The 21,100-nt window shown below is 39.9% G+C and overlaps 1 protein-coding gene across 10 annotated transcripts in view; it reads left to right on the forward strand.

Annotated features, from left to right (window-relative positions):
• Positions 1-21,100, forward strand: part of ADD3 (adducin 3) — a 100,209-nt gene that overhangs the window by 70,208 nt on the left and 8,901 nt on the right. For 9 of the 10 annotated variants that reach the window (XM_062000939.1, XM_062000938.1, XM_062000945.1 and 6 more), the window contains 8 exons: positions 1,898-2,118; positions 15,205-15,343; positions 16,830-16,981; positions 17,105-17,185; positions 18,210-18,359; positions 19,185-19,328; positions 19,419-19,517; positions 20,485-20,667. In XM_062000939.1, the coding sequence (XP_061856923.1) occupies positions 1,927-2,118; positions 15,205-15,343; positions 16,830-16,981; positions 17,105-17,185; positions 18,210-18,359; positions 19,185-19,328; positions 19,419-19,517; positions 20,485-20,667 (1,140 nt within the window). In that variant the 5' untranslated portion in view covers positions 1,898-1,926. Of the gene's footprint in view, positions 1-1,897; positions 2,119-8,729; positions 8,871-15,204; positions 15,344-16,829; positions 16,982-17,104; positions 17,186-18,209; positions 18,360-19,184; positions 19,329-19,418; positions 19,518-20,484; positions 20,668-21,100 lie in introns of those variants that run through there. The other variant, XM_062000946.1, reaches the window with a different exon arrangement.

A 21,100-nucleotide genomic window follows, 5' to 3' on the forward strand; every position in this document is an offset into this window, starting at 1 on the left:
GTACTCGCGGCAAATGCAGAACTCAGTGGTATGCTTCCACAGCCTCCATAACAAAGCCATCAGAGTTCATGGAACCTGACTCTAGAACTATACATCCCAGAATGTGGTACATTCATTCAGCATGTCAGGTACCTCATGGAAGCTCCATGTGTGCAGCTGGATAATGTTGCATCATAGATTGCTCTCTCCTTAAAAAAAGAGGGGGGAAGCATGTAAGAAGCAAAAACAATTGCAACCTGGAGTGACTGTTTTTAGTCAAGTATCAATTGTATTTCAACTCAGTCCCAAATTTTATCATAATGTGTAGTACATGACAAAATCATATGTGTGGATTTATTGTACCTAATCTGCTAATGCTTTCCCAGCTCTTTAGGTGGTATTTGTATTGTTTTCTATCTGGGATTTCATATGTTCTATCTGGGCTGCAATGCCCCAGGAATTAATCCTTGCAGCATGCCAGGATTAATTGTTTGGGTGCCAGTGTGGGAAGCTGGCTGAAAACTAATTTGCATACTCCTGCCAGCCTGGCTCGTGGCATAGCTGCACAGCAGAAGCTGCAGCTAAAAGGGCCAAAAGGGCTTGTTGCAGGCAGGAGGAAGGCAAGGGCTGCCAAAGTTGGTTTTTACAGGGCTTCCACATGTTTCATCTGGAAAACACACGAGGTTATAGTTGGAGGAGTTGATATGGTCCACATCAATTCACTGTTCACAGAACGCTCCAAAGACTAGTTGCACTGTCCAAATGAGGGATGGTGAACTGTGCCACATTAAATCCCTAATACCACTGTGTCAAACCACACTGTTTAATGTTACTCATCAACTCTCATTCCTTCATGTTTGGCTTTTTTTCCTCTGAAGACGCAACGTATTTACATACCAAATATATTTGCATGCAAATATTTTTATATTAAATATATTATTGGATGTAGGCATTTGCATGTTAAAATGTGTTTTTGTAGTACACTATCTTGTCTTATAAATCTTGCTCCTCTTTGTTCCTCAAACCTGAGAGAATGTCTCTCTTCAGTACCTGTTTGAGGAATGGCGTTCCTGAGTGTGCTTCTGAGCCTGATTCTTTATATGAAAATTCAAGTGTCTGCTCTTTTGCTTTTGATCCAGTTCTGTTTGTGTTTACAAATGCTTATCAGGTTTTTTAATGAGGTTTTAAACATAACTTTCTACCAAGACATGAAAGGCTTTTTTTGTTGGGTTTCGGGATTTTTCCCTAATATAATGGGCTTTGATGAGACTCTACATATAATTGCATACAAGAGGAGAAGAGCTAAATCTCAGCTCCTTGCTATGGATGCAGCCTCAGTCCTGTGCAACCCAACATCCAACCTCTTCTGCAGTTCCCTTTGTGTCTGAGAGTGCCTTGTGAAAGTGCCGGCACCGATCGGTGCACTGCAGAGATCCCCTGACAGTCTTCAAGCTGCCTGGTGCCTTTAAGCTGGGATTGTGAGATGCTTTAGAAATGTTGTAATTGGGGAATGTCTTTGGGAGATGAGGTCTGAGTGGATGTTAAACAGAGATCCAGTCTTCTGGGTGTGTTTGGTTGAACAGGTGAGGACAGAGGACTCTATAAACACCTTTGGGGTGATGAGTGCCGAGTAAAATGATACAGGAAAGCTTGTCATAAAATATATTGTGGTCATTTTGAATGTCGTAATTCTTAATTTTATGCTGTTAGGTTTTTATTTTAACTTGATGGTTATGCACTGAGAACTCATTTATGTTTTTAAACACTTATGATTATGACAATTATTCACTTTCCTCCTTTCATTTTAGATGTTGTTTTGCAGAGATGAAAACCAACTTCATTTGTGTCCAGGCTTGGAAGTTTTATCTAATGCCCCTCCTTTCAATGGTTAACCAGTCTTTCCTCTTTTTGGTTTCAGGTGAAGCCTCCCACCTGCAGTGTTGAAGCATGAGTACTGATGCCAGTCAGGTGATCACCACTCCTCCCCCGGCCACGATGCCTCACAAAGAGCGATACTTCGATCGCATCAACGAGAATGACCCAGAGTATATCCGAGAGAGAAACATGTCTCCTGACCTGAGACAGGACTTCAATATGATGGAGCAAAGGAAGAGGGTCACTCAGATACTGCAGAGCCCCGTGAGTGGGATTAAGTGGGGATGAGAATGAGTGTTATTTTCTGAGATTCCTGGTTAACTTTTAGAGACTTAAGAAATCTACATCAGAACTAGCTAGACTATCTCTGGCCTGTCTTCTGAGAGAAGAGTCACTAAACAGATTATCCAGCATTTTGTTTGCATAGTGTTTTGTCTGTGAACAAGCAACCTTTATTGTGGTGGTTTTTTGCTCCTAATGCTTTTATATTCTTACGCTTCACTGCAGTATTACAAAAAGGTCTGTCTGGCTGCAGGGTACTTAATTAAAACTTAGGGGCGGGGAAGAGGGTGAAGGAGTCATCGGTCAAATAGGAACAAATTAGGGCATTACCTTGTGTTCTGCTTTCTGGGTTTGAATATTAACCTGTCATTTAGCACCAGGAATGCTTTCTTTAGCATCTATTCAGGTTAGGTTTGTTTAAAAGCTAGACTGTGTGTTGTTTTAATGTCCTTGGAGGTGATCATAGCCATACTTGGCCATATTAGCACTCATCTACTGGTTGTGTAAGTTCGGTATTTGTGCAGTCTACATATAAAACTATTAAATTTATTGAACCACTCTCATATTAGTTTTAATTTATATTTTAATACATACATTCTTTGGGTTTAACCTGATGAATACCCTGGAAAGTAGTACTGTCACCTTGAGTATGTTCAAGCCATAGGGCGTGAGTGAGTACTGTGTGAAGGTGAGCCTTTGGAGGTGTTGGAGTGTCGTGTGAGTAATGAGGACAATGGGACTGAGATGGGGTTAAGCAGCTTTACAGATCCTTCTCTCTTCAGCTCCTCTCTAAGTTGGGGTGCTTTTTCTATAATTTTTTTTTAAGCTTTTCCATATGTAATGAGATTGCAAACAGCTGTTAGTAATCACTGTATTATAGTCATCCATGAATAACAGGATTGTTTGCTAAAGTGTTGTCGTGGAGTGCCTCTTGGATCTGTGTGTTGCTCTGAGTATAATGTGAACCTATTGACTAAGGAATTTATTACTTTCAAGTGAATTTGTGCAAGCTTGGTTTCACAGCCAAGCTCTTTTATAAAGAAAATACTCTAAGGAGGTATTGCATAATGCTTTAATCGTGATCATTTTATGTTAAACACTTGATTGTAAAAGGTGATCAGTGTCTGCTCCTTCCTATTAAAATAGTCACATTACAAGTAGCCAGGCCTAACACCAAAGACTAGATCTTTCATCTAACAGATAAAAATGTTAGAGAGATCTTGTTTGGGTTTCTCACTGTTATTTTTTTGGTAGTATTGAATGGCAGTATTGAATCTGATGAGCATTAACTATTTCCTTAAGATTTTAGGGGACCTTTTTCCAAGCCTGACAAAGAAAATAAACGTTTCTTCCATGCAGTCTCTGTGGGTTTTTTTTAATAGATGCTGTGTCAACATGCACATTTTAGGAAGTAAGATGAAGAGAGGCAGCCCCTGAATCTACGTAACTGTTCTAACAGAAGGTTGGGGAACAAAGAGCTGTCGGGCTGTTGTTAGTGTCCTGCAGCAAGAGAAGCTGAGCCCAGCACTTTTTTGGAAAGTGTCTGTTTGGAGCTGCCAATAAGTTGGAAGGTTTTGTTATGTAAGGGAACAGTTGTCCAAATAAGCCAGGGGCCTGCTGTCTGCTTGGCTTTTGGCATCTGGCAGGGAGAAACAGGAATGTGGGAGCTGAGTGTTTGATCAGGCATGGAGAGGAGGTGTTTGAGCTACCACTTCCTCTCAAATATCTCCTTTTATTATCTCTTTTCATCATACAGAAAATTTAGAGGAACCCTGCTATAACTTGTTGTGTGAGAAAATAAAAGCATCTTTAATACAGTATCTGTAACTGAATGTCCATCAAGACAATTTCATAGCAGATTTGAAAGTAGCAATTGCATTGTTTCTTCCAGGTTCCAGCATCCTTGAAAGTCAGGACTGAAAATGGTTACCTTGTCTCCTCCTGAATATATTTGTCACAAAAGGGCCAGAGAACATTTTTTTTCTGTTACCCATTTGCATAACACAAGTTCAAGATTGAATTGAGTGTTTTGTGTAAGGGGTTTTTTTCTGTAGCTGCAGAATTACGTTGCATTAGAAGTTTGTATAGAGCTTTGTTGCTTCTCTGGTTTATTCCAGTTGATAGGGAGGAAATAGTTTGAAAGTCCTTGAAAGAAGAGGAAGAAAGGTTATCAAGATACATTTTTGAGAAGAGCTTGCTCACTGGTAAATCTTTATCCAGTCTTAGATCGATGCATTCGTATCTTCACCCAGTCTTGATACATGTGTTCAGATCAGAGAAACAGTCATTGACTCATCTTCTGGCAAGTATTAGCAAATATGAGGTGTGTGTAATAAGTGTAATACCTTTTTCAATAATACACAGGCATGTGTGGACTTGAGGTGAGCTTGTTTGAACATGCACTTTCTCTGAGCAAAGCATTGTGGTGTAAAACTAAAGGGTTAATTAGTGTCATGTACTAGAAAGCTTAGGTACTGATTTAATCTGGTTTATCAACAATCTTTTTTTCTTTCTTTCAATCTAAACCCTTTAGCAAGAAAGTAAATGAGGGAATATCTTTCAGGAACCACAGTGTATTTTGTTCAGTGCATGCTATTGCAAGGACTGCAGCCCTGACCAGACATCTTCAGACATCAAACTGCTGCATCTCTCTGATGTGCTGTTTGATGCACGTATTGATGTGTGATCTGACTACTCCTCTCTGATGTACAATTTCCCTTTCCTAAATTAAATAGTTTAAAAGCTACTGAAAAGCTATTCCCATTACCTTTGGTGTTTGCCAATGTCGTAAGAGTCTGTTCATAAGAAGTCTTAAGCAAATTATAGGAATTTTATGACCACTGCCCACAAGAACATCCTGACATTATCAGTGAATTCTCAGACATGTTTGCTTAGTACAGCTTGTAACTTGTGAGCATGTGACAGCCTGAAGAATCTGATAGGACCCTTCTGTTTGTTGCTCAGTATCTGTTAGAAAGGTGGAAAGAAATGAAGATTAGCTGGGTCTGAGCAGCCTGGTAGCAACCAGAGGTACTGCTGGCCAATCAAAACCACCTAAGTTTCTTTCAGTAATGCATATTCAGAAAGTCTGAGTGCTGTGTCATTACTTTTATATCTATTATTATATATACACATATTATTATATCTATGCAGTGGACTAAATTTATTGCTTTACATTGGGTCTGAGGTACTTGATCTGAAACATATTCAAAATTTGAAAAGAGGGAGTATTTTTTTTTAGATTTTTCAAACTTTAAACATGTCTTTGTTGTTTTATATGTCAAGGAATCATATATTGCCTGTTGAACAGAGTAACTGCCTCTCTCAAAGAGTAAACATTGATTTGCTGTATCGTCAAAACCTTCATTTCAGTTATGGGTATGCAAGTCCTCCTGGCCTTCATTTCCTCCTGGCATTTCTCTGGTGCCCTCACCATGGCAACCAGAAGCTTACAGTATGTGAAGATTGAACAGTCAGTTCAGCATTGAGGAGAGCTGCAGAGGGGAGAAGCTCCCCATAGCCCTCCCGGAGCAGCCAGGGAAGGCGTGACATGTTTCTATGGGCAAGCAGCAGTGCCACACTGCTTCCAGGGAAGTGTGACCATGTGAAATGATTACCTAACCAGGAGGACAGCTGACTACAGGCTTTAGCTAACAGGAAATTAGGTTCACTTCTTAAACTGCACTGAGGAGTATGTTTTGTCCACTTATATCACTGTATCTGAAGAAAAGATACAGGTCAGATTGGAAACAGGAGAGGATGCATCCTTATACACAAGATATACTGTAATATGAAATGTATTTCATTATTTTTTCTGACGTAGGGAAAAGTTGGAGTAGTCAATTTTGCATAAAAAGGGATGAGTTGAAAAGCTGAAATACATAAACATTTTGAACTTACCAGTGCAAGTTTTATGTGGCTTGTCAAGACCCATTGAATTTGCACTTGCTGTTTTTACTTACGAAACACAGTTATTTGGAAGCTTGTTTGGTTTTAGTTTGAGCACTTTGCTGGCAGGATCTCACCATGCTTTGCTTTAATTTCATGCTGGATGTAGAGAGCACCTACCAATCCATCGTGGTTTTGCAGCGTGTTTGGGGCGATTCTGTCTCGGCACTGCCATTGCATGAGGACACTGGTTGAGGTCTAAGCCATCCCTATTGCAAAATCAGTTTCTTTTTCTGCTGAGGTTAAAAATGTACTTCTCTGCCTCTCTTCCTTCCTGCCTTGAACACACACACACACACACCCCTGCCTCCCACGCCAGCTGGTCTTGCCCTAAAAAGGCGGGGAGATAACAGTCCAGCCTAGCAACTCATCTATTCAGAGGTCTGCCTTAGCATACAGGCAGACTTTTCTCCTCAAAAACAAGCAAATCCACCCACACTTGATTTTTTTTTTTCTGGCTGTGTTATTTTCAAGCCATCAGGACAGAGATGAAGGATGATTTCATTTTTTTTCTTTTTTCCCCCAGCTTCTGCAGTTGTCTAGCTCTGCTTTATTTTGCATGGAGTGAACATCCAGTATTTTTGCAACACCACTCCCTTTTAGGGCAGTTCATTTTCTTAAAATATCAAAGTCCTTTCAGTTCCACGTTTCACCTTCTACTGCTCTTTACCTATGAGTTCAAAAACCATTCAGATCCTTCAGGAGAGTCGCTGTTTTGCCATGTGAAACACTCACAACCTTGTTCGTCCCCCAGGGACCTCTTCACTGGGCAGGCCTCATACAAGTCTCTCCTCTGGCTTTGTTCTTCCCTGACATATCTCTGACTCCCACTGGAGAATCATGACTCTCCTCTCATTGCAAAATCTTATCTAATCACATGCTTTCATCATACGACCTGTGCAGCATTGCATTCATGGGGGCAAATGTGTCATTTAAGACATGCCACAAAATGCCCTTTAAAGATCCTCTCAGCCATAATAATATCCCACTGAGCCCGGGGCAGGCTGGGCAAGTTTGGCATTTTAGGTGAGGGAGAATTTAGGTGTTCAGGGGTGATGCCATCTTAAATCAAAGCCATCCACTACATCTCTGTGACAGCATAAGAAATGCCATTGCCTAACATCCATTTCCATGGCTGAGATGGTGCATGGTCAATTCATACCCACGTCCTGCACCACAAGTGCAATTGTGAGTTTTTCCCTACTCTCTTATGTTAAAAATGAGTTACCTTTCACTCTTCCACACTGCTGCTTCCCATTGTGTTCTAATTGTGGTGTTCATTAGACAGAAATGCCAACATTTTCCCAATCAACTTCTTTTTCTCCTGTTTTTTTTCTCTCCCCACCCATGTTTCTAATCCTTCTGCTGATTGTTAAGTGCCTGCATTTGGGGTTCTGTCATCTTGGGGGGGTGTCAGTAGATCCTGTTGTACATTTGGCACCATGTTTTTTAGATGATTCAAATAATTAAACAATCAGATCCTTCCTTCTTTACCTGACCACTCTCCTATGGTCCTATATGTATTTAAAGCTATTTGTTGTAAATAACACTCTGATCGGAATGAAATCCCTAGGTAAATGATAAAGAGATATAAAAACATTGTAACCAAATCCTCCATTTGCCTTTTGTTCACTAGTCTTGTAAACTCTGTCAAATTGGTCTGATGAGAGAAAGAAGAGGGGTTTCCATTGCAATACAAGGAGTGAATAACAATTCAAAGGACTTACTTAACTGTCTTAATTTGTAAGTCTTTTTTTGGTTGATTGTTTTTTGCATGGGATTGGGGTCGGGGAGCTGGGGCGTTGTCTGTTAAATAATCTTTTGGATTAGTTCATGCTCTTAACACTGCCTGGAAAATCCTGGAAAGTCGTGACTGATGACTTTCCTCCCTGGTTGCAGGAACATGTGCATCCAGAACACCCAGAACAAAGGCTCTTCCTATCATCTGTCCTGGTGCAACGCCACCACTTGTGCTCCCACCCTCCTTACTCTGGCGTTTACTGAGAAAAGAGTTAATTGTGCTCAGAAATGTGTAAGACCCCTGACAAAGTACAATTTGATTTCTTGTAGCATTTTAAATTCCAGCAGTTATGTTCCATCTAGCAAGATGCACAACATGGCACGAGAAGCCACAAGCCAGGGACCCAAACTACCCCCCATCCACGGCAGAGTTCGTGTGAGTGTGGGGATTGCTGGCGCTGGCACTTTGGGTGTGCTGAAGATGGGCTTGGCAAACAAGTTTGGGGCTTCAGGTTTTGCTTTAATCATAGGGTATCTCTGGGCTGCTTTATCACAGGAGTAAACATGACGCTTCAGCTCACAGAAGGAAGCTGCTGTGTACCAGCTTGGAGGAGCTGGAAAAACCGGAGCAGGCTGAGCTCTGTATGGGGACAAGTTGCTGACTTCAGCCCAGATACCCACATACTTTGCAGCAAGTGAAGAGGTTATTATAACTTTACCTGATTCCCCATATTTAATACTGAGCCCATTTCTGCCTTAACACAAAAGGTGTCTTTTTTGTTGTTTTTGGTGGAGCTAACAAACGCTGTGACTCTTATCTTCTCCCCACAAGCCTTTACTCACTGGCGGTTTTTTTGTGGCCAGCTCCACCCTTTTCCACTTAGGGCACCGGTTGTTTGTATCTAAACTCCAGTCTTGAAACAGCCTGTTACGAAGCTGTATCGGCTGTTTTGGTGAAGGTCCTTCCTCTCTGAGGGCAGCTGCATTCACAGCACAGCAGTGAAAATTAACATCTCTTCGCTCTCGAGAACAAAACACCAGTTAAGGTTTGAAACTTTTCTTCGGTGGTGGTGATTTGGCTTTGAGGCTCTGTGTGGGCACATTTATGTGTAGATAAGTTGAATTGGACCCTCTTGAAAAATGGGTTTAAGATATATGAACTGATGGTAAAAATGGGCAAAAGTGAGAATGGATGAAGGGATTTCTTACAGCTTTTAGACTAACAGTAGTGCTGCTCACGAATGGAAGGACTTCACATGCCTTTTCTAGCTGCTTTCCTTTAGACTAATGTATCAGCTTGGACCTCACTGTAATTAGTCCTGATGTGAGCATGTGCTTTCTTCTCTTAAAGGTTTGCAATGGGATGGAGTGTTTGTAGATGAGCTGTGTACCATCATTTTCTCTACTTTCAGGAAATTGATATTATTCTTAATATTCATTTTCATAATTATTTTAATGACTTATTTCTACTTCTTTTGAGTGGATAAGGACTACATGGAGAAATCAATAGTCAGCAAACATGAAACAGCATAGAAAGATAGTCAAAATACTTCAGAACTGGCATACTTCTTAACATCAGCAGGGAGCTGCCTCCAAAGACAGAGATTAATACAAAACTTTTCTAGCAACATTATTATTCTGTGCTATATATAGATCTGTATACATGTAAAATAGGTTATTCTAGCAAGTTGGTTATTCTAGTTTTTCTGCTTATGTTGACTGAAGAATACCAGTTGTCAACTGGTACATGCAAATGTTGCTTTGATTCTTAAAAGCCCCAATTTACACTGACAGCTCACACTTAGACTGTCCAGAAACAAAGTGAAGTAAATGAGTCAGAACTCAGGCTTGTGACTTCACTCTTGAGTTTCAAAGAGCTCTTGCAGGTCCAAGTGGAAACATTTTTGCATTTAAACTGCTTGAGTTTATGATGTATATTTGAAAGATGATTGCAAATATTTCTGGAGAAGTGATTTTATGGTATTGGAAAGACTGTGACCTATTCATGCAACTAATGACTCTATCAAGAAAAGCTGTGTCTGTTCTGCAGGCTGCAGTACCATGTAAGTCTGTCTCAGCTGGTGTAAAAGAGCTGGTTGGAGTTTTAGAAACAGTGAAGTTTTTCTAGAAACTGTTTTAGGAATAGGCCCTGTATGTTTTTACTGGTGAGTTGGGGGGAAAATTGACATCTCAGTAGCTATGAGTAGTGGAGCAGCATTCAGAAGGTGGGTGAGATGGAAGCAGAGCAGGTGGGCACTGCCAGCCCAGAGCAGTCAGGTCAGCAGCTGGCAGGCTTGTCTGTGCAGGCAATGCTTTGGTTCATGATGTAGGTGCAAAACTGTGTTTTCTTCTGATGTAACTTAATGTAATTCATCTCAGTGCAGTTTTGAAGAGAGCAACCTCAGCTGGCAGTGGGAGAAGGGGAGTTTGCAGCCTTCTGCATACCACGATCAGGCTATTCGCTTAGGTGCCTGGTTGCTGCCAGGTGAATAAAAGCTCTACTTGTCATCCTCCTAGTTGTGCACCTTGTCTGAAATGTTGCTTTACCTCCTTTACAGTAACTGTCATGGGCCTAGTTTTCATACCACAGGCTGTTTTCTATGCAAAATTTCAGCAGGATGCTTGAAGTGCTGTTGCAGCACAAAGATGGACACTGGTGCTCAGCTGGGCAGGTGAGCTCACTGAAGGCCCAAGGATGCTTGTGCAAAGAGGAAACAGCTCTCAGCTAAGGCAGAATGGGTTATCCAGGCAGCACCCTTGCCATAGCACTGGCACAGGCAGGTTGGCCAAGTCCAGAAGTGGTGCAGCTGTGTTGATGGGCAGCCATGAGGTGTTCTGCTTCTCACTTTGGGACTTGGTACCCCGCTGTGAAAAGTCTTATTGTATCATCTTATGTCTAAAAGTTTTTGTGTTTTAAAACAAACAAAAACCCCCCACATATATCCAAAGAGCTATTTAAATCCCAAAGCTGAAACTTTCTCTTTATCAAGCAATGCTGAGGATACAAGTGAATAACATCATTTTTCATTCATCTGACAGTACCGTTCTCCCTTGGTCAACATTTTCTTGTGGAAGGCTACATCTGAAATCACTAGTGTCCTTTCCTTTTGTCAAATACCTGCTTTGTGCCAGAACAGAGTGTTTGCCATCTTTTTGAAAACATCTCTTCAAGCATGACTTTTACTTGGCCACTTGTGGGCAATTTGAGATATAGATATATAGATATATATTACAGTCTCATGAATTAAAGCAAAACCAAACTGCTTGGTCTTCAGGCTGCAGTTAGATTTGCAAAGCAGATTTCTACTGCTGAATGGATCAGATCTCAAAATCAAAGCCACACATGATAGTGGTTATACAGACATTAGTGCTGTACAATGAAAGCTCCATTAAATATCATTTATTTAATGGCTAATGTTTAAGGTTAGTTGTTGTCCAGAAGAAGGTGATGACCTTCACCTGAGCCCATTAGGAATTATCAGTAATGGAGGAAGGTGGTGTTAGCATGTGTGAGATGTGCTAAGCATGTTAGCTAAGGACACACAGATACAAGTTTTAAGGGCCTGTGCCAGTGAACGAAAGGTACTGAATTATTCATAAATATGCACGAAGGCATGTGAGTGAGTCATGTGCATGACACAGTAAGGGCTGCAGTCTGCTAGGAAGCAGTGTTGTGCACTGGCATCTGGATGAATTGCACACTTTTGTGCACTTCATCCATATCCTCACTTCTGGCTTACAGCTCCTCCCAAACCTCTGTATTTGCTGCTTTCCCTGTCTCTTACCTATCTTCTGGTATTTCTAAAATTATCTGTAAGGAAAGATGCTTGTATGGTGTAACAGAATTGTTGATATAATGCTAAATCCCCATTTGTGGTAGCCTCAGCAAGTGTATAACATACTATCTTTAACATCAGAGCACGAAGCTAAGATCAGAAGAATGAAACTGACATGATCAGAAAGCAGAAGAGTTAAAAATACAGTAAGAAATTCTTTTCTGTCCAAAATGGCCTGAAATATACTACCTTGTTTTTTTCTACTGTAGATGTGACATTATTCATGAGGCTTAAAAAAAAAAGGCTAAATATGACTAATAAGAATTTACTGTGAGTGTTTTTGCAGAGCCTTTTTATAGTCCTTGTGGAACTGAAGCAAGAGTGATTTAATGTAATACAGATAACTATTTTTCTCCATCTCCTCCCAAATAAATACCTCCATGAATTTTGTGAATTCCTTATTCCACATGGCCCCCAAGAGACTACAAATGTGCAGTTTTCTTATATACATATAGTAAACAAGAGCTGAAAGCACTTCAGCTTTGCAGAATGTGAATAGCAGAGCTTTCTTACAGGAGGCTTCTTTCAGGAATATTGAGAATATCTTGGAATGACAGAATTTGAAAAGAAGTGTTAGTAAAGCTTATTGATAAAATACATTGGCCAGTTGTTGTCTCTGTAGTCTTTATAGGTCACTATAACAGAGGAGAAAGTGCCATAAAACCATAGCCTCATGGTGAACCATTAGCAGCAAAGTGAACTGACTGGGATGACTGGTGCTTGAAAGTCTGGTTTATGTATTTTGAGGGTGAATAAAAGCTTTCTATGATGTGAGGAATATGATGTGCAAAACAAGTACCTCTGCTGTTATTTTACATTTTTTGCACTTTTGGGCAGGTTAGTAGAGCATAAAGATTAGGCCTTGGCTCCTTTATCTCTGCATTGTGAGTTGTCTGACCACTAAAATGCTTTTTTCAAGTTATGTGAAAAGTCCTTATGTCTTCTGCAGGGAATTGTATTGATCAAGTGCATGTGAATTTCATACAAAACCACTTTGGCTGTAGTGATGCGTGTTCACATTCAGATGCTAACCAACCTCAGGGATTTAAACCAGGCTGTCATAGGTGCTGCTGAACCATCAGTTTCCTGGTCTTTCAGATTGTGATTTTCTGTGTATCCCTCTTTTAAGGCAGAGCAGAGTACAGCAGCACATTAAATGCTCAGTGCTGCTCTTGAATTTTCACTCAGAGTTGTGCTTTGAGTGCTCTGCAAATGGGTCTCTGGGCCTCTCAGAATGAATGTCCCAAATTGTTGGAAGCATCTGACCTCCACGTCCTTGCTGGTGGGTGTTCCATGGAAATGATGCCAGGGCCCTGCAGCACCTTAAAGGCATATTTCAGGGATTAGTAAGTTAATGCTTATGAAGCACTTGGATTTACAGTAATTATCTGCCCAGAGAAAATCTTGTTAGATAAATAATAATTGTCATCTCAACAGAGTATATGAGTAGCATGTAGAAAAGGCACAGAGCCACATGCTGAGCCATGAGAAGAGGAAAAAGTACTGAATTTCTTTTTTAGTGAGAACTAGCCACTGTGTGCCAAATGAGTCATGGGGACAAGACAACTGTATGGTACACTTAAAGGTTATTATCTGTGTGCAAGAGGAGGCAAAGAAACATCCTCTGCATGTCTTAACAGCAGTCTGGGTTTGCAGCCACATTTGAGTTCTAGGCTGGGGACAGTGCTCTTGTCAAGTAAGGGTAGTGCCCACATTGCCATTAGAGCACAGAGTCATGATGATGTTGGGCATCATTTTTGCTGAATCAGATTGAAGGGAGTGGGTTTCACAGTCATCTGCTGATAGATGAAGGATGAAGGTTCTAACCACTTAACTGTTTTCCACAAAGCTTTGTTTGCCTTTCTGGCAATTACTTTCCCATAATTACCTCTCATCACTTTCCTTTATGGACTTCTAGTGCTGACAGACCTCTCATACCTTCACTTCTTTTCTCCCAGTCCCAATTAGATTCCTTTCCTTATTTGACTCGCTGTTTCTTTTTCCCATTTGCTCTCTTCCCTTGCTGCATAGATCTTACCTATAGCAGCCACCAAAGAGAAAATTCTGATTTTGTCCGTATATTTTGAGCAAGAGGTTTTTCAGCTGTCTGGGGGATGCTGCGTGTGTAGTCTGTTCAACACTGAGACATCCATTTGACAGATCGCTGCATATTCAGTCAACACAAATTTTTGGAGGCTTTAGGTGTACAAATCTGACAACTGTCAGGTACACATAACCCTGACAAAATTACTCTAAGCAAGAACATGAATGTCCAAAAACTTAGAAATTACTTATGGATGCTCAGCTGTCCAACTGAGAGGCCGTGTCAAGTGGTGTTGAGGATGTTTTTTGCAAGTCTGGTAGCACTCTGTCTTTCAGAATTAAAACTGGTTGATGAACAGGCTATGTCATGAGATTGATAGATTTTACCCAACAAAGTGAGTGTTTTGGAGGGCTGAATTAAAATTCAGTGAAGAAATTCCATTTGCCATACAGAACTATTTTCTTTTCTAATTGAGGACAAGTATTTCACTGAGGAAGGCAAACTGCAAGGAGCAGTTACACACAGGGAATAGCCTGGAGTTATAATAGGAGTCGGCTGTGTGGTAAAGACACCAAGTGTCTTTCTGGAATGAACGAGCAAGAGTGTTCGCAAGACACCTCAGCTTGTGTTGTGTACAGCTTTGCATATGCTGCTTCAGACAAAAGCTGGAAGATGCTGCCAAGAAAGAATGAGAGGGTTAGAAAATATAACCTATAAGGAAAGTTTGGAGGAACACAATTTACTCAGTCTAGAAGTGTCAGGACTGAAGTAGTCCTAGGGCAGGCCTTTGCTGTGAATGGTGGTTTATCTCTCTGTCATCTTGAAGGAACAGGCTTTGACCACAGTGTGTAACATATTAAATTTGATACTGTAAAAACCTTTTTCATGCTATATTCTGCAAGAGTTTATCTCTTGGGGTTGCATACAAGGGAAGAGTTTTATACAAGGGAAGAGTGAAGGGTCTTTCCCTTTGAGAAAAGGAAAGAAGAGAAATGACATCCCAGTTTTCCTTCTAGTTTTTGCATGTCTGTGATACTACTTGAGCATGGATGAGTTCCAGTTTTCCAGTTGTTTATAACCATCAAATTTGGGTGGATTTTCAGAGGGATTACAGAATTAAAAACCACTCAGCACTAAAAACAACACATCCTAATAGAATGTCAAATACCTCTTCCAAAACGTGGAGAACAATTTAATTATTGGTTAAAACATGGGGGTTTGTTATTATTTACAAAAATACATTGTATCTTGTTTTGTTCTGGGAAACAGTTAAGCCTCTGTGACCAAACTCCTTCCTCCCACCCCCCAAGTCACCAATACTTAGTATACAAAGTTTCAGTTAGATAGTTGAAACTTGGCAAAGTTATGAGCAGCTAAAAACAGGGTCTAAGGGGAAGTTTTATGTAACATTAATAACAGACAGAGTTACCAGCCCCACCTATAATAATCTTATTTCTATCAAAGCCAGGTTTCCTTGATGATTCTCAAATGTTTCTACAGGCTTTTAGAGAAGATCTGGAATGCCTTATTCAAGAACAGATGAAGAAGGGCAATAACCCCACTGGACTGCTTGCATTACAGCAGATTGCTGAATACATTACAGCAAGCTCTTTTGCAGGTTTTTCCTCATCTTCACTCAGTAAGTGAATTATACATTATACATGATACATTGCACTTTCTCTCTTGCTATTTCAATTGTCAGTGGGGTATAGCAATGCCGGGATCTCCTCTTTCTTTGAACAAAAGTGCTATCAGCTGTGAAGTAGTATAGATGTAGTAGTAGTATAGATCTTTAGGCTTCATTCTCTCAAATTCTTTGATTTGTGTAATGACAACCAAAATGTTTGGAGTCCTCACACTCCATTATGCTAGTATTAGACAGTACAACTGAGGGAACAAAATTCTATGTCCCGTTACTGTTGGCAGTTTAACATGAGCATGAACTGAAATGTGAAATACATAACCATTTAGAGTTTTTTCTTCTACTCCTACATATAAATTGTTATTGAAAAATAAAGCAGGAGGGAGAATAGCCTGGCAAACTGAATCACTGCAGAAATAGCTCTCAGTTAAAACCAGCCTGTAGTATGCACTCTAGTTATAAAGATGTCACTGGGACCTTTCAGTTCACACCCAAATTCTTCTTTCCAAGTCATGAAGCACTGAAACATTAAAGTCAATTTAAGTTCCGTGGGTAGATATCATATGGGAGCTTACAAGCCTGAGGTACAGTGGCAGCTGTCAGTATTCAGCATCTTTTAAGAATTGGTCCCAAAATGGCACTTCAGAGTTCATTTAACAAAACAAGTGGAAGAGAACAGAGACCCCAAATAATCTCATCTTCACATCTCTGCTTAATTAATGAGACTATGGGTCAGACTGTTGTCTCTGTGTGCTGCGTTTGCCCAAGGACTGGAGCAGAGCAACTGATCACAACTGCATACTCTTTGTTGAAAAGCAAATGAATTTTACCTCTTCTGTTCATAGCTTGTCCTGTAAGCAAAAGCTGTAGCACTCAAAGGGATATTCTGTATCTATGAAGGGGAGAAGGATGTGTTTGTGGAGTCACAAGTCAAAGAGATCATTTGATCTTTGTGATTTCTCTGTTAAGAGATGATCTCTTATGCCTAACGGTTTAAGAACTCTTGCACTAATCCTAGTTTTTTCACTGGGACTAAATTGAGGTGCTAAGACAGAGATATCTCTTCAAATTAGTTACACTGGTGTCAGAAGTCCAGCAGGAAGGTGTTCTCCTCCAATTTTCAAAGTAACATATAGAAATAATTCAAAAGGGGGAAATACCTTAAAGTGCAATTCCAGTCCTATATAGGATCTTCAGTCAGGAGACAGATCAAACTCCAAGTTGTATTTCAGGGAACTTTTATTTCACCTCTCTCATGTTTGAAAAAGAGATGAAGACTTAAATTTGGGTTATGGTTCCTCCCATTTTAAAGTAACAATTTTCCATAAAGACTTTTGAAATCCCAGCACTGCAGTTCTAGTCTAATAATTGCTGGTACTGCTGTGTTAACAAATTAAATACACTGCTTCTGGAAGCTCATGCCATAGCTAGAACTTATTGCATAGTCTGTCTGACCATCATCTTTTTCTAATCCTTTTTTCAGGCCATGGAATGATTACACCCATCAATGATCTACCTGGGGTAGATACCTCCTCATTTGTAAAGGGAGAAAAACTTACTCGTTGCAAGTTAGCCAGCTTATATAGATTAGCTGACTTGTTTGGATGGGCACATTTGCCAAATACCTATATCACAGTAAGTATATCAGAGAATAACAATTTTTATTTGGAATCTTAGTTGTTAATTCAAATTATTTTTTCCCCTGAATAACATAAATTCAAAAATAGATCAGTAATCCATTTTTTCCCTCCTTTGTAGGTAAGAGTAAGCAAAGAACATGACCATATTCTAATCATTCCAAGAGGTCTGTCATTTTCTGAAGCTTCAGCTTCTAATTTGGTACGTGATTCACCTGCTGTGATAACCAGCAAGGCTCAGCCTGTTTTGCAAAAGACTTTTGTGTCTGCTGAAAGGGACAGCTAAACTATAATCATACTGTTATTTGTTTTCCAATGTTTACCCACCAGATGAAAAGCTGATTAACTGTTGAGATACCAGCATCCTTTGTCCTCAGCATTTATTCTTGGGTCTAGCTTTGCTTTCTGTTGCTTTGTCTTCAGCTTCAATGTGGAGCAGCAAAGTTTTGTTTTCCCAGTGAAGCTCATCAAATAGCCTCAGTGTAATAGCATCCACTTACAACCTTACAATATGACAATACATGTGAAATGACTCTGTAGGAGTAGTGTTAATAGAATCAGAATAATCTTCCCCGGGCCCAACAAAGGAGCTGGGTGAAATTACAGATTGGCATTTAGGCAATGGTAGCTGCTAAATCACGACTCTCTTGGTTCAGAGCCTGCCATATGGTCTTCATGTCAATACATGCCTGTAAAGAAACTACCTCTGAGTTAAAAAGGGTAGCACATTGAGACTGATAATATTACACTAGCAAACACAGCAGCAAAATACAAACATGAGAAGACCTGATCTGACCCTGTTGGGGTTTTTTTGTTGATCCTAGAACTATTTTGAGGTTCCCAAGAAATTGTGAATTCCCTGTGTATTTATTTTTCTTATTGGAAATCTCTCAGAGGCCGAATTTTCTTCATATTTAAAATATAGGACAAAATTCATTTCTGAAAGTCAGAAACAAGAAAAAGACAGCTAGACCAAAGAGGAATATGTGTTGTATCAGGGTCTTATCTTTACTTTTTCCATGACTAGACTACCGTCAACTATCAAAGGCTTGGACAGTAGGATGGTTTATTGCCACCCAGATTCATGGCTGCTCTCCTGTTTTTTGATGCTTCAAGCCCTAAATATGGGAGTGGGGAAATTTGATGCCAAGTAAGAAAGGGAGTGTAGTTTGTAGATAATGGCAGTTGTCACAAACTTTTGAATAATATTCCTTTGACTTTTCCAGGTTAAAGTAAACATCCTAGGAGATGTAGTTGACCAGGGAAGTACGTCTCTAAGTATTGACAGTGCAGGATTCAGCCCACATGTGGCCATCTACTCCACACGCCCTGATGTCAGATGTGTAATACACATACACACCCCTGCAACAGCAGCTGTAAGTCTTCCTTCTAGCATAAAGACTAAAAGAAAGCAGGTTTACCAGATGAACTTAGAGCACATTTCTGAATCTGAGTCAGTGCTCACAGCAGTTTTATTTTTGCTTTGACACCAACTTTACACTGGTAAAGAAAGGTGTGAGGTTGTCAAATAAGCAGAGAAAGGGGACTGGGTTACGGCAGTGAAATGGATAAACTGATGTTCAGATGTGATAGTGCTCGGGTTGAGGAGGCTGTATAGTTCACACACATTAATTTATAGCATCTTAGGCCATGTAGCATATATATACATCATCAGTTGCATTATGCAACTCTGTTTTTAAGTGGCTTTAATCAGTAGTTATGATCAATTTGGATTTATCTCACCATTAAAAAGTCATAGTTAACATAAAAGTTACAAATGGTCTGTATGACAATGATAAAAATGTAAGGAGACTTGAAATAATTGGTTTGAGATAAATAGATACATTCACATCATTTTAAATATAAATGCATATATATGCATTCCTTGAGTACAGGCAAAAAAAGGAATAAATAACTTACTTTACACTAGCTTTTTTGAAGCCATAAATGTGGGAAAGAATGAAAAAAACATTAAGTAGGCTTATGCTGAGAATTACACATGGGTAAAATTCACAAAAAATAACTTAGTGGAGATAATTTGTGTTTTACTGTAATGAATCTGTCCCCAGCTTGGGTAGCTGCAGCTCTGATACTCTATTGCAAATTAGACTGGGGGGTAAAAAAAAAGATATTGTTTCTAAGCTTTCACTAAGGAGAGTTTGTCTCTTCCCAGTTATCAGTACTTCATTTTCTTTAAACAGGTTTCATCTATGAAGTGTGGCATCCTTCCCATATCACAGGAGGCTCTGATTCTGGGAGATGTCGCTTATTACAGCTACCAGGGATCTCTTGATGAACAGGAAGAGAGAATTCAGCTTCAGAAAGTTCTTGGACCCAGTTGCAAGGTATTCAACCTCATGCATATGCTCTTCATAAACAATTTTCATGTACTGTGCCAGTTTCTACCATTTAACATTAGTGTCTCCATTTACTAGGTATTAGTCTTGAGAAACCATGGTGTGGTGGCATTAGGAGAGACACTGGAAGAAGCATTCCACTATATTTTCAATGTTCAACTGGCCTGTGAAACACAGGTGAGAGAGAATTTGCCTGTATTTGATTTCAAACATTTGTGCTGCTGAGTGACAGATTACATCTCAAATGGGAAGTTCTCTACTACTACAAAAATATTTAGGGTTGTGGAATCATATGCCAGGTCACAGTTAGAGAAGCTGGAACAATCAGGAAAATGTAGAAGGAATGGCATAAATACCGTATCACTTTTCCTAGAATGAACATCAGTGATGTTACACTGTGAAGGGTATAGGCTTTGTTCCCTGCTGTGGAGAGTCAGCTTCATGCTGAGAATCTGTCAGGTAATAGATTTGGTAGTACTTGCTTGCATCTAAGATCTCTTGACATCCAGCCTGTTTATCAGAGTTGGATATTGTGACAAGAAGCTTCTCCCTGTGATCACAGAGATTTGTAAAACCAAATAAAAATAAAGGTCGTTGGAGCAATGGTAGAGGGTAGCATATTTAAGAGAAACTTGAATCCCTAAATCAGTTGCTTCTGTTTTGTCTGATTTCAACTATCTAGATTTAACTGTTTGTCCTGTGGAGAGGCATGACTGAAACTGTCCTCTAACTGTTTCATAACTCTTCATGCCATCCCCAGAAACTTCATTACTTTGCTTTTTCTTGTCCTCCAGTGATCCTGTCCTCCCAAGTAGGTGCTTGGAGGTATGAGTGGCAACCTTCCACTCCTTTCCTCCCTTGCCCAGCCATTCAGTTTGAGATCAATCACTCATTCACTTTGAAACAAATAAAAAAGTGGAAAATTTTTAGTATGATGCAGAAAGGTAACTTGTAAAGCTACTGGTTGAGCCTACTCCCTTAGCAGATATTATCATCCTTTCTGTAAGAATCACTTGGTATATATTTAAATAATCCTTTGCACAGCAGAAAACCAGCCTGTGTTCAATTATGTTTCTCCTGTGAATTCAGCAAAGCAGAGAGTCCAAAAGCTTTTCCCCAAATGAAGTGCACTCGTTGTCTGTAGGTTCACGCGTTAGCTGGAGCAGGTGGGATAGACAATCTTCTACTACTGGATCTGCAGAAGTTCAAGCCTTCCACACATGCTGTGGCAGCAACTGGAGGAGGGGGAGTGAATATGGCCTCGCAGCAAAAATGGAAAGTTGGGGAGCAAGAATTTGAAGCGCTGATGCGGATGCTGGACAACCTGGTGAGAGCGTGTTGATGGCATTGTCCATGTAGCCTCTCTAAGTTGCTGAGTGCAGGGTTAGCTGCTGTAAAGCAAATGGTGTTTCTTCTGGTTTATTTTGTGAGTTTGAAAATGAAGACAGAATAGCTTTTATTATGTATGAAACCTCTTCTGTTTGGTTTAGTTTTTATGTCACTGTATCTGACAGTAGTATTCTGTCTTGATAAGAAGTTATGAAGTTTTGAACATAATTTTTTCCAACCCATCTCACAAACATATTTGCTCTTTGTAGTAGCTTAATAGTAAAAATATATTTTAGTCACCACTTAGTAAGTAGACTTAGCAGATTTCCCCTACATTTTGTAACAATTCTAACATTAGGAAGTAAGATGATAATTTATTATTTGTTTGAAATGTCCATTTTGCTGCACTGTGAGTTCTGGAACAGCCTTAA

This window comes from Colius striatus, chromosome 8, assembly GCF_028858725.1.
Source record: "Colius striatus isolate bColStr4 chromosome 8, bColStr4.1.hap1, whole genome shotgun sequence".
NCBI classification, from domain to species: Eukaryota; Metazoa; Chordata; class Aves; order Coliiformes; family Coliidae; genus Colius; species Colius striatus.